The sequence below is a fragment of the Jaculus jaculus genome, chromosome 1 (genome assembly GCF_020740685.1).
Source record: "Jaculus jaculus isolate mJacJac1 chromosome 1, mJacJac1.mat.Y.cur, whole genome shotgun sequence".
NCBI classification, from domain to species: domain Eukaryota; kingdom Metazoa; phylum Chordata; class Mammalia; order Rodentia; family Dipodidae; genus Jaculus; species Jaculus jaculus.
The window spans coordinates 202,331,495-202,344,438 of NC_059102.1; the positions used below are offsets into that span (position 1 = coordinate 202,331,495).

General features: G+C 42.3%; 1 protein-coding gene across 6 annotated transcripts in view; it reads right to left on the reverse strand.

Moving 5' to 3' along the window:
* Nucleotides 1-1,342: 1,342 nt before the first annotated feature.
* Nucleotides 1,343-12,944, reverse strand: part of Dctd (dCMP deaminase) — a 28,251-nt gene continuing 16,649 nt past the window's right edge. For 3 of the 6 annotated variants that reach the window (XM_045141689.1, XM_045141690.1, XM_045141688.1), the window contains exons 4-6: nucleotides 5,488-5,673; nucleotides 4,048-4,144; nucleotides 1,343-2,707 (exon numbers count right to left, since the gene is read on the reverse strand). In XM_045141689.1, coding sequence (XP_044997624.1) covers nucleotides 2,629-2,707; nucleotides 4,048-4,144; nucleotides 5,488-5,673 — 362 coding nt within the window. In that variant the 3' untranslated portion in view covers nucleotides 1,343-2,628. Of the gene's footprint in view, nucleotides 2,708-3,013; nucleotides 3,079-4,047; nucleotides 4,145-5,487; nucleotides 5,674-12,944 lie in introns of all 6 variants that reach the window. The other 3 variants (XM_045141691.1, XM_045141692.1, XM_004657111.3) reach the window with 3 other exon arrangements.

Below are 12,944 nucleotides of genomic sequence, written 5' to 3' on the forward strand. Positions count from 1 at the left end.
GGTCACTTTTGCTGCTGGGTCTTTGTGGTTTTTAAGGACAGACGCCACAAACAGGAAAGAGAAGTATGAAAGATGTCATGGAAACATTTCCTATCATTTCACTCGCAAATTTTGCCTTTTAAATGTGTTCTCCTGCCAATGGTTCAGTGAAAGATGGTTTCCTCATTGTCATTTATTAGCCATGACAGGCAGCAACACGTCTCTCAGATACAGTCTCCCTTCCCCACAATTATCTTGTAATGCCTGCAAGGCAAAGGACTGCTCAAAACTTCTTCCTTCTGGAATACCTTCCCCAAAGGCAGCACTTCAAAGCAGCCTCCATTAGCTGGAACACTGACATGTGCAGAATTCTCTGGACAGGACGATTCCACTGCTCTTGGAGTGGTAGCAGAAACCAAGACATAATTACCTCTAGCCCAGTCACCTGGAATTCAGACTTCCTATCCACACTGACAGCATCAGTGCCCCAACAAACAACCCAGCCATAGACTGTCACCACACGTATGTCCCTGTAAGACAAGGACCCTTCCCTGTTAACCTTCTCCAAACAAGGAAAAGAAAAAGTTTTCAGCGTAACAATGTCAACAAACTGAGACAAAAATGTAAGATAGAATCAAAACTAAATACATTACATTAAATACATTAAGTGCGCCCCTGCTTGTTAGCTCCTAGACATACCTGCAAATGAGATATAAAAATTATACAAGACAAGCCGGGCGTGGTGGTGCACGCCTTTAATCCCAGCACTCGGGAGGCAGAGGTAGGAGAATCACTGTGAGTTCGAGGCCACCCTGAGACTCCTTAGGGAATTCCAGGTCAGCCTGGGCTAGAGTGAGACCCTACCTCAAAAAAACAAAAAAATAAAAATGAAAAAAAAAATTATACAAGACAACAAGGCTCACAACCTAAAACTTGCAGCAACATAAATTGGGACTTATTTTCTAACTCTGTCTCTGAACTAATTTCTTTTATATTCCTTTTTTAAAAATGCAATTTGAAGCAAACAAGGCAAAAGGTTTAAGAGGAGAAAAGGGAAATAAATTGAGGAAAAAAGTCATGGAGTAAGCCCCGTGGGCTTGGCACAGTAGAAGAAACTATCCAGGACCCATGAGGTTCCAACTAAGCCAGTGACAGAGCGGCAAGAGAACCAGTTCCTCCACCTGGACTGTGGTACATACAAAGACAGTGCCTGTCAACCCGGCAAGTCTTTGTGACGGCATTAGCACCTTGCACTGCTCTCTGAGCACAGCCTGTGGAATATGCTTTGCAGACAATACAGAAATGACAGAAACAGGGTTAAGCATACTATAACAATATAAAAATGAACATATTTTGGTGTCAGCAGATTTTAATAAAATTTTAATAATATTGGTATGAAGCCAAATTTTCAGATTGCTTTAAAATAGTACAAAAACCTCAGAGAAAAAATAAACTCATAAAATATAAAAGTACATTAAAAAAGGTAATAATCTTTAAGATAAAGAAACCATTTTCTCAACAAAGGTATTGAACATGCTTAATAAAAATTAAATGAGATTAAGGACAGGGTACACACATGGTCGTGCGTTCCCCAACCATAGTGATAGGAAGGTATAACTATACGGCCCAGGGCAGGCTGCCAGAAGCACAGATGAGCTTTGATCACCAGCACATCTGGAAGGAACCTTCTCCAGGTGGGCAGGATTTCTCATAATTCATACTTAAAGGGACAGGGATCAATTTACTCACTGGTTGTAGGATGCCACTGGAAACGAACTGTGTTGGCCTGTGGAGTGGGGGTGACACATTTCTACATAGCAAAAGAAATGGGAGGAGGATGCAGCATGCCACCCATCCATACACCCCAGGTACCACCAAAGGAGTGGGTGGTCTGGAGGGGAGTGGCAAGCTGCCTCATCTGCAAACAACTCATTATTGAGATGAAATAAACTTAACAGCTCTGTGTGACCAACAAACCAAAGATAAGAAGCTGAAACCACAGTGGTGCCCAGCCCCAGACGGATAATGTGCCATGGCACTGTGTGAGGTAGGAGAGCAGCAACGGGGTGTTCCTGGTTCAGCAAGGCTGCCAGGCCACATGCGCTGTCCCATCTAGGCTGTCTGGGTGGGCGGGCAGGCACTTCCTCAGCTCTGCAGCAAATTCTTTATGCCACTGTCATCTGGGTCCTATTTTTTCCTTTCCAAGGGCACTACATGCTATGCTTCATTTGGGCCAGATGTTCACATCAGTGTGTCTGCTAAGTCCCACTAAGCACACAAAGCAATCATTTATGTGTCCTTCCAACACATGTAGAAGAGAGGAGTACTGCTGAAATCCATTGGGTGACAGTGCTGATATTCCTGTGCAGAGCCACCCACCTCAGCCAAATAGCTCACAGGGATGGGGACAGCCTCCCTTCAGCCCTGAGGGGAGGCCATCCTTATTTTTAACTCTAAGTCCACAATGTCAGCAGATGCAGGTGCATGTAGCGGGAAGACAGTAAGGAAGATGCCGGCCTTCAGAGTCTTTTGCTGTCCACTTGTGACACACCAGGTGTTAAAAGTTATGTGCAACTTCAAGATGAAAGGCATTAAGTTTTTCTTAGAAGAGGAGAGTCCCTATCTTCTGTAGGTTTAATGAGCTGGAACTCACTGAGGCTTCTGACATGGCTGGCTGTTAATTGAATCAAAGTCAATGACTATCTTGCTGTACTTTGGTGTGAATTTCCTAAACAAACAAACAAAATATATATGTAAAGATGTTATCCAATTGGTAGTTAAAGCATTTTGTTTACTTTGGCCTAAACTGTATTTTTAGTGCAAAGGAAAAAAAACGTCCTGGGATTCACTTGATATTTTATCTCTATAGAAGCCAATTATAGTGCACCATACCGAGAGAAACATAGACCAGAAAAGACGAAGAAAAAACAAAGATGCATGGGGTATCTTGGTTTGTATGTGCTTCAACTATCTGAGTTCATGAATTATCTGGGAGTCAAAGGATTTCTAACAAGTTAGCTGCACAACATGATACCCGATTACTTGTTTTCCGTCAGATGTATCTTATTTTCTAGGAAACTGCAGCCAGTTTGCATTGTTCTAAAGCAAAATAGAGTAAATTTCTTTTGCCTCTTTTATACATAAAAAAAACAAGCATGAGAGAGGATAAATTTTCTAAAACCATTTCCTCAAAATGCATAATAAACCCCTCTATATTTTATACCTACTACATTTATAACAATTAAAAAAAGCAAAGTAGGGGCTGCACATTATTTTTAAAAAAATCACTCAACAAGAGAGTACATAATTAGAATTTAAAGTCTTGTATGGCATAATAATGTAAGACATGCATCACACAAAACCTGCATCTCTAGGCGAACACAGTGGTGCCACTGAGAGGCTGAGGCAGGAGGCAGCCTGGACTCTACGGAAATTCAACCCTGTCTCAGCAAACAAGCAAACAACCACCACCATATCACTAATAATGAACACAAGGGACTGGGCAAGCTGTTCATTATAATAGTCCCACCACTGCTGACCAGACACAATGAAGCTTTTCCAGTCTCAAAAGAATTTTCTGGCATGAATCAAAGATGGCTGAACTTATAAGTAAAACATAATCCTTGCTCAGCAAAGACAAACAAAAATCAAAGAATTTCTAATCTTAATTTAAAATGTTGTTCTAGAAAGAATCCCCAGTGTTTCATCCTGCAGTTCACTTCATTCTAAACTATGGAATTCAGAGTTGTACAACTGCAAAATTTAGAAATGTTCGGCAGGACTACCACAAAACCTGTAAATTTTTAAATTTCTAGCTACTTGAATAATTAATCTCAGCCATGGAAAGTTACTAATATTAAAATATAATCATCAAACATTGTCTTCAGATACTTTTGTCATCCTTAAAAATCTATCCCTAAAATAAGCTTTAGTCTTCTGCTATCACACTTCCAGATATACTGCCAAGTGTGGGTGTCAGGCATCGAGACACTGGACATCAGGCAAGAGCAAATATGTTTCTACATCAGCCTTCAGACCACCACTGACCCCCAAGTTCTCCCAACTTACCTAAAGGTAACGCCAGCCATATTAAACATGAGCCTTGCAGCTGTTGTTTCTTCACTGTCATGGTATTTATCAGACATGAAAATAACTTCTTTTATGCCTGAGAAGGTAAAAATGGAAATATAAGCACAAACAGATAATGCAAAAGACAGGCAGAAGTACACAGAGCCTTGTAGTCTCTATGATTAATTACCTTCTGTACGTGTGCATGTGGACAAGTTCCACTTAATGAAATATATATTGGTGACTTTCTAATGCAGCAGAGGGTGGATTATATTTAATCCGCCCTCCAGTCTTTATGGATTTTTTTTAAACAAATGTAAAGTAAAAACATGTCAAGCAGTCAAGCCTTGATCCGATTAACAAATTTTCTTACTGCAGGTAAGCAAATATTCTTTATTCACAAGGCAACTATTCTGAAGTCAAGAGGCTAATAAAGGTTGTTGGGGAGGACAGAAGGTGCTGACTGATTCAGAGATTAGTGTCACTAGGCCTCTAAGAAAAGCTCTGCAGACAGAATCCTGCCTAGTCCTATGGAGGGCAGATATGCTCCTTTCCTGGTCTCAGCAAGCAGTGCTGACCTGAGAGCTGTGATTCCCCAGGGCCCTGCCCTGAAAGCTCTCCTGCAGCACCTCCACAAGAGACCAGGAGGCTGTCTACATAGTGCATAGGCCATTGTGTGCACACACGTGCTGCCACCTCTGCACCCGTGGACAGCCACAGACGCTGCCCAAAGGATGGGGCAGCAGCATAGGTGATCACACTGTCCCTTAAGGGCAGCTGTGGTCAACCATCAACAGAATTCCTCTGCTCGGACACCTTCAGGGCTCATGATAAACAGCTCCTGGAACCCACCCATCTGGCTAAACATGCTAAATCTTTCAATCTCAAGCTGAAAGGTTTATGGAGATAAAATGTAGCTCAATCTTAGATGTAACATAAGTCTGAAACAGTCTGAAAACAGGTGAAGTACTAAGAATACAATGTGGTGGATTTATGTCCTGTAATAATAGTAATGATGCAATATAATAAAAAGGAAAACTAAGAGTAGTCCCATTTGAGTATCATGACATTCATATGCAAAGATATGCTTAGATTCTCAAGTATCTGCCATGTATTAGATACAAATTAAAGTTTGATATACAGACTCCCAGTTGACCTTGTTTCTGACAGAAGTTCATTTCCCTCCCTCCCTCCTAATCTATGCACAATATGTCAGAGAATGGTAAACTGACAGTAATTATATGCAATGCCTGTGTTGCTTCTTGGCAGCTTGCAGTTTAAGAAGTTGCAAACTAAATTAAAAACATACTAAGCATCACAGAGGATGCAATTAGTCTTAGAATACCTGGCACCATTCAAAAACAAAACATGGGAAATATCTTGCAAAGTTGATAGAGCAATTAATTTAGATCTAAAGAATAACAATTTGAGATCAAGCACCTCTGCAAGGAGCGGCTGATGAGTCGGCAGCAATGCAAATGTGACAAATGCCACGGCCCGCTTTCCTACCTGCCTGGATGATGAGCTTAGCGCATTCATTACAGGGGAACAGGGCGACATACATGCTACAGCCCTTCACGTCGGCCGAATTCTTGTTCATGATGGCGTTCAGCTCGGCGTGGCACACTGGGAACGAGGAAGGAAGAAAACTTAAGGTAGAGCTCAAAAGCACTTACCAAGTGTTAAGCACTGGGCTCCCCTGAAATAACAGAGGATACTCAAGAAAAACGTACATTGACTAGAAACAGCAACTGCTGAGAGTACTCCGTGAGGGCCATAAGACCTGCCTGAGTTGGCGATCCATGGGGCGGGGAAACTTTTCCCACAGCTGACCTCAGTCTGTAAGCACCTAGAGCAGCTGGGAACTGAGATCAAGTGCCTCCACCCACCCTAAATAGTGCAATCGTTCACGGTTCCACAAGACCTTGGGGTATGAGCTGCCCACATAAAATGGCCCATTTGTGTGCTCATCTGCACATGCAGGGTGCTCAGCACAGCCATGAGGAGGCGAGGAGCAGTGGGGGCATGGAGAAGGGAAGCCGAGCACCTCTCTTGTGAGGGACTGCTTCAGCTCATGCCCAGCCAACACACCCCCAGCAGCTAGCAGACAGCCAGCAGTTTGTCTTATATGACAAAAACATCCTTCCCCTCAGGAGAGTGAGTAGTCAAGCCCTTGACATTCTGGTCCATGACACAGGCCATCCATGGGCTTGCCTGGGTTCAAGGTCAAAGGTCATCCATGGGATTGTCTGAGTTCAACATCAACCTTCCTGTCTCTCCCATACGTGTGAAAGCAGGTCCAGTTTGGATAGCTGTCTCTAGCTATGGGTGAAATAAAGAGAAACCAGCACGTATCTAGTTTCTGTATGGCCATCTTGTGTTACTACTGAACTTTCTAGTGTGTTATCCATGAGTATCTCACATTCTCCTCATGGCAGTGACTTACAGAGAGTCCCTGGAGGAGCTTTCAAAGCACTCAACATCTGTCTATCCCAAAGAATAATGGTCTGCATTGTGGCCTAGGTTTGGGAATTTTTAAGACTCCCTGGACAATTCAAATGTGCAGGTGAGTTTGGGAAGCACTGCCTTACAGGATTCCCTTATAACCCCAACACATAAAGTAAACACAAATGCTAAATCAAGTGTTTATAGAGATAATTATGAATGACTGTGACAAAGGTCTAAATCATAGACTAAAACTTGTAGACTATAAATATTAGAACCCTCAAGGATCTTCCCTTGCCTCTCTGTCTGGCTGCCAGACTCATCACTTTTGTCAAAGTTGAGGCTATAAATGAACAGCAGACTGAACTCATGGCCCTGTATGTTTCAGACATGACTTGCTCCCTTGGTCAAAGAACACTCACTGAAAATCTATTCCAGGTCAGACAGATGAAGGGCTCAGCCCTTTTCCTCCACCATCACCCTGTCTTAGGTCAGAATTTCAACTACCTGTGTAGACATATGTCCTGTAATAGCAGAGCTTCAGCAAAAAAAAAAAAAAAAGAATGAGCAAGAATTCTCTCAGGAAATGTTAGGGTATACTTATATCCAAGCAGTAAACTAGGAAGTTCTCAGCCATGTGTGAAAATGGACAGTCTGGCATTGCTTGCAAGGAAATCTAAGAAACAAGCTGAACTTAATTGATCAGCATGTGTCGCAGAACCCAAGGCTGGCTGGGGAACCTGTGCTACATCCTCCAACACTTATGCACCTTAGGTATCCCGTGGCCATGGGAGGACGAGGAAAGAGGAGTCCTTAGGAAGGGCTGGCATGGCAACAAGGGCAGTGCCCTTCAAGAGATGCCCCTTCTCCTTTGGTGACCAAGATGATCAGAAACTGGGCATTAACCCTGCTCAGTGTTAAAAACAATTAGATGTAATTGCTTCTTTGATTTCCCCCTTGAGGGTAGAGGCTAGTCTTGTAGGTTTGTTGTAACTTCCCCAGAGCCTAATGCAATGCCATGAACATAATGGGTGTTAAATATTTATAGGCTGAATAAAGGAGAAATGCAGATCCCAATTATTGTGATGCTGGGAAATACCAAAAGTTCTATTCCACTCAAACAACAAAAACAGGATTTCCCATTTAGTATTTTCTTATGGTGCTGGTATTAACATTCAGAAGTATGGAGTATGTAAATCTAAAATAAAGTAACATTATGATGACCTCCTTCTAAAAACTGTCATACAGAACCTTCTGTCTTCCTGGCCTACTACTTGCCTCTCAGGTGGGGAGGCTCTCCACAGCCTTTCTATCACTGACCTTCCCTTCAAGCTATTATATTTGATGAGACATCACCCCATTGAGCCTTAAGCCCTTAACCCTGAAACTGTCCTCAAAGAGAATGTAGCAGTGTTGCAATTATCTCTTCATTTTGGGGACAAACATCCAATCAGAAGCAGCTTATGGGAGGAAAGGGTTTATTTCAGGCTTACAGTTTCCAGAAGAAGCTTCATGGTGGAGAAGGAAGCTGGCTCACTTTAACACATACCCATAGCAGAGAGACATCAGCCAGCACCAGCAACCATGAGAGCTGACTTTGAACACACACAGAGCTGGACTCAACCCAAGGTCCTCACATAGTTTCGCCAGCAGGAATCTACCTGCCAAAGACTCTAATAGGTAAGGACTAAGTAGTGTACTTAATCATAAACACTGAGGCTATGGGAACATTAAATTCAAACTACCACATCAGGCAACCTGAAGACTGTCCATCACAGTAGTGTTAGGGCTCATTTCCTTGGACTGGGCACACATCAAATAGCATATAACCACCAAATCTGCTTAAGGCCATACAACATGCTCTGAACCACCAGGCCTGGCTTAAGCTAATCTTGTCCAGGCCCTAGTAGTAAGGCTCCAAGGCCAACCATCTCAGTGCCTTGTAGTCTTTACCAGGGCAATCATGTAAAAGCTTTCAACAGAGGACAGTACTGCTGCTCAAGGCCCAGTTTGCCACGTGGAAGCACTGTGACCTTTAGTGAGACTTTACATGATTAACACTGGCTCTAGAAACTGCATTTCCAATTAAATAGATGAGAGCAATCTTTAAAATACCAAGCACCTGGGTTTTGGCTTTTTCCCAATGTTCCCAAGTTTCTTTCCTCAGTCCTCAAGAATGGGTCTTCTCCGTGACAAGATTTCACTAAGAAAGCAAGGGGCTCCTCTCTTAGGCATGCCAGCCTCCTTCTTCATTTTCATGTTTTGAACATTCACACAAAGACTTTACTCTGCAGTACTTTTTCTTTTCAAGAAGAAATCATTTTGACAACTGTTACTCTAATTTTAAAAAAGACTGCCTGTGGTTTGGATGTAAAGTGCCCCTCACAGATATGTGCATTTAAATAGCTAAGCCCCAGCTGGTGGTACAATTTGGAAAGATTGTGGAACCTTCAGAAAGTGGAGCTACAGAGATGGCACAGTGATTAAGGCATTTGCCTGTGAGGCCAATTAACCAGATTTAATTCCCCAGTAAGCCAGATGCACAAGGGGCACATGCATCTGGAGCTTGTTTGCAATGGCTACAGGCTCCGGCATGCCCATTCTGTCTGTCTTCTCTCTCTGCTTGCAAATAAATAAATAAAATTTTTAAAAATAGAAAAAAAAAGTGGAGCCTTGATGGAGAAAGTGTGTCATTGGGAACAGGTCTTGAGGTTTCACCATCAGCCCTACTTGCTGCTCTCACTGCTGGTTTTCTCCCTGCAGATGTGAGGCAGGCTTCCTTCTCTGGTCATGCTTTCCCTACCATGATGGACTTCCCCTTGAAATTGGGAGCCACAATAAACACCTTTCTTTTGCAAGCTGCTGCTGCTGCTTATCAATTATTTTCTCAAACCAATGAAAAAGTAACTGATCCAGGAAACTGGTACCAAGAAGTGGGCTTCCGCTACAAGAAAACTGATCATGTGGTTCTTAAGTCTCTTGGAACTGATTGGTGAGAAGAGTTTACAAAGATTTGGAACTCTGGACTAAAGCCATACAATGCTATATGCAGAGCTTAATGGACCACTATGGTGGGAGTTTGAAAAACCAGAAGGCTGAAAGAAATACAAACAATGGAGGCTTGGCTCATCATGTTTCAGAGGGGACCTTGGCAAGAAGCAAAGCATGTGATATTCTGGTAAAGAATCTAGCTACAATCTGCCTGTATCCTGAGAACTTGAGTGAAGTTGAATTTAAAACTAAACGACTGATAATGTGTTTGGTGGAGGAAATTTTAGGGGAGAATGACATTGAATCTGTGGTGTGATTTCTTTAGCTGCCTTGAGTCACCTCTACAATAAAGAGAACAAATGAAAAAAAGAAACATGAAAAATAAAGTTTGGCACAGAAAGAAATGTGAACAAGTTTCAAATGACAGATACTGAAACTTTGGCCTCTCTAGCTATGATTGTTGAAGAGATTACCACCATCAAAGACAATTTCTCTGTACCTGGACAGAGGAAAGATGCCTTGAGGGCAAGAACCAGCCCTCTGAAAGCTCAAGAGAGGAAAATAGGGCTGGAGAGACAGCTTAGCGGTTAAGGTACTTGTCTGAGAAGCCCTAAGGACCCATGTTCTACTTTCCATATCCCATGTTAGCCAGACACAAAAAGGTGAGGCAAACACAAGGTAGCACATGCCTGCTAGGTGGCACAACATCTGGAGTTTGACTGCAGTGGTTGAGGCCCTAGCACGTCAACTCTCTATCCACTCTCTCTCTAAAACAGAAAAAAAAGGCAAGATAAAAATCCTTTTTTAAAAAAGTCCTGAGGGGAGAATGTGTAAGGAGGTTTCTGCTTTCCAAAGTCAGCATACAGAGGTTGCTACAGCTATGTTCCATGGCCAGGCTTTGTACCAAGTCTTGCAGAAGTGTCATCCACATGGTAATGGTTTTGGAAGAAAGACAGATGCATGATAGAAGGTGCCATGGAGTAATGCACCACAATTCTAAAGAGTTGCTGAAGCTAAGCAATATGAGGGAAGGTTAGAGTTCTTGCATGCAGGTCCTGAGAGACATAAAAGTTTTCAGTGATGGTGAAACTTAAGATGCAATGGAGACCCCAGAATGTTGGAGGTGCCAGGACCATCATAGGTTGTCCACCAAGGAACACTGCAGTTCCGAGTGGATCCAGCCCAGGACAGAGTCTATAGGCAGCACAGTTGGAGGAGAAGAGTTACCTAAGCCTTTTAAAGCCCAGGTGACTTCACCAAGAGTCCCAGATACTACACACTGAGCTATGGAATTTTCTATTTGCTCTATAAGGTCTTGCTTTTTTCCAGTCTTTCCTTACTATCAACTTGGAATTTCAGAATGGAAATGTTTACTCTACTGGAAGTATGTAATTTGTATTTCAATTTCATAGAGTTCACAGTTAAGATACTGCCTTGAGTCTAACAGGAGACTTTTGAACAGTGCTAGAACTAGTAAAGACTATGGGGACTATTAAGCTGAACTGAATGCATTTCGCATCATAAGACAACCATGTGGAATACAGTGCTTTGAATTTAAAAAATAAAAATAAGTAAAGACCCCATAACTTCATGTATTTGAATACTTAATCCCCAGCTAGTGGCACAGTTTGTGAAACTTTTAGAAGGTGGAATCTTGTTGGATGAAGTGTGCCAATTGGAGTACGCTAGTCTTGCTCTCGACTCTCTCTGTTGCTGTGACAATATGATGCTGGCTCTTCTTGCTCCTGCCTTGCTTTATCTATCATGATGGACTTGCCTTGAAGCCATAAGCCAAAAATGAACTCTCTTCTTCCTTATAGTGCTGCTGGTGAGGTATTTTGACACAGAAACCAGAAAGTAACTGACACACTTTATAATGCAGATATGGCCTCTAGTTTTCTTCAGCAAAATTTTTAGAGGATTTGAATATATTAATATATACAGCAGGCTTTATTGTACCCTTTTCATATACGATACATCATTCTTTGATCACATCCACTCTTTCCATCACCCTCCTGGTCTTCTCTCTCCTGGTCCCCAGCCCTGTTCTCTAATAGCCTCTACTTTCATGGTATCTGCTTTCAAAACAATGTTTTTTCATTTTTTTTCTATTTGATTTTGCTTGTTTTTGATAAAATGTCTTGCTATATAGCCCTCAATGGCTTCACACCCTATGTAGCCTAGTCTATTCATGAACTCATAGCAGCCCTCCTACTTCAGCCTGAGTATTGAAACTGTATGGCATATGGCACCAATCTAGGTCAAAACGATGGCCAAACTGCACGTATAAAACCAGTTAAGTAAGATATAACCAGTTTTTATGTGTTTTGTGCATGGTAGGCAAGGACTCAGCCACTGAGCCACACCCCCAGATTTTATTTTATTTTATTTATTTATTTATTTTAAAATTATTTATTTATTTATTTGAGAGCGACAGACACAGAGAGAAAGACAGATAGAGGGAGAGAGAGAGAATGGGCATGCCAGGGCTTCCAGCCTCTGCAAACGAACTCCAGATGCATGCACCCCCTTGTGCATCTGGCTAACATGCGACCTGGGGAACCGAGCCTCGAACTGGGATCCTTAGGTTTCACAGGCAAGTGCTTAACCGCTAAGCCATCTCTCCAGCCCTATTTTATTTTTGAAGTGGAGTCTCATTGTAGCCCAGGCTGACCTGGAATTCGCTAAGTTGTCTCAGGCTGGCCTCAAACTCACAGTGATCCTCTTACCTCTGCATCCCAACTGCTGGAATTAAAGGCGTGTGCCACCATAACTGGCCCTTATTTTTCTTTTTAAATGAAAGGGTAAAAAGTAAGTGCAGCAATCAAGATGCACCCCCTATGTGAGAGGTTAGGTACTGTTCCTATAAGCTATGCTTTGGGAATAATTTTGGGAGTAAGCTATAATTCTGGGTCACCATGTAAAGTCTGAGACTCACTACTTTGTGGAAATCCAATAACTCTATAAGAGCTGATAAGATGTCATTAACCAATTACTGATGATTTGTTGGTTCTACCCATTTCTATGGTTTAAGTCTCTACCCATGACACAGGGCTAGGAAGTAAAGTCCACAGTTGACTCTGGTGAAATGGTGATGACAGTACTTCCCACACCACTAAATGGTCATCATATCATTATCAAAACCAAAGTCTCTCTGTGGTTGCAACTGTTCCCTGTTCTCTTGGCTTTTTGTTTTAAAAACTCACATGACCACCAGACCCTTTGTGTTCTCTTACTTTGCCATGTGTTCTTTTCCTTCTCAGGCCTTTCTGAGAAATCCCAAGGTTTAATCCTGGTCTTTGATTTTTTTCTACAGTCACCAACTTTAAGAATTCATCCTGAGGGCTGGAGAGATGGCTTAGCGGTTAAGCACTTGCCTGTGAAGCCTAAGGATCCTGGTTCAAGGCTCAATTCCCCAGGACCCACATTAGCCAGATGCACAAGGAGGCGCATGCATTTGG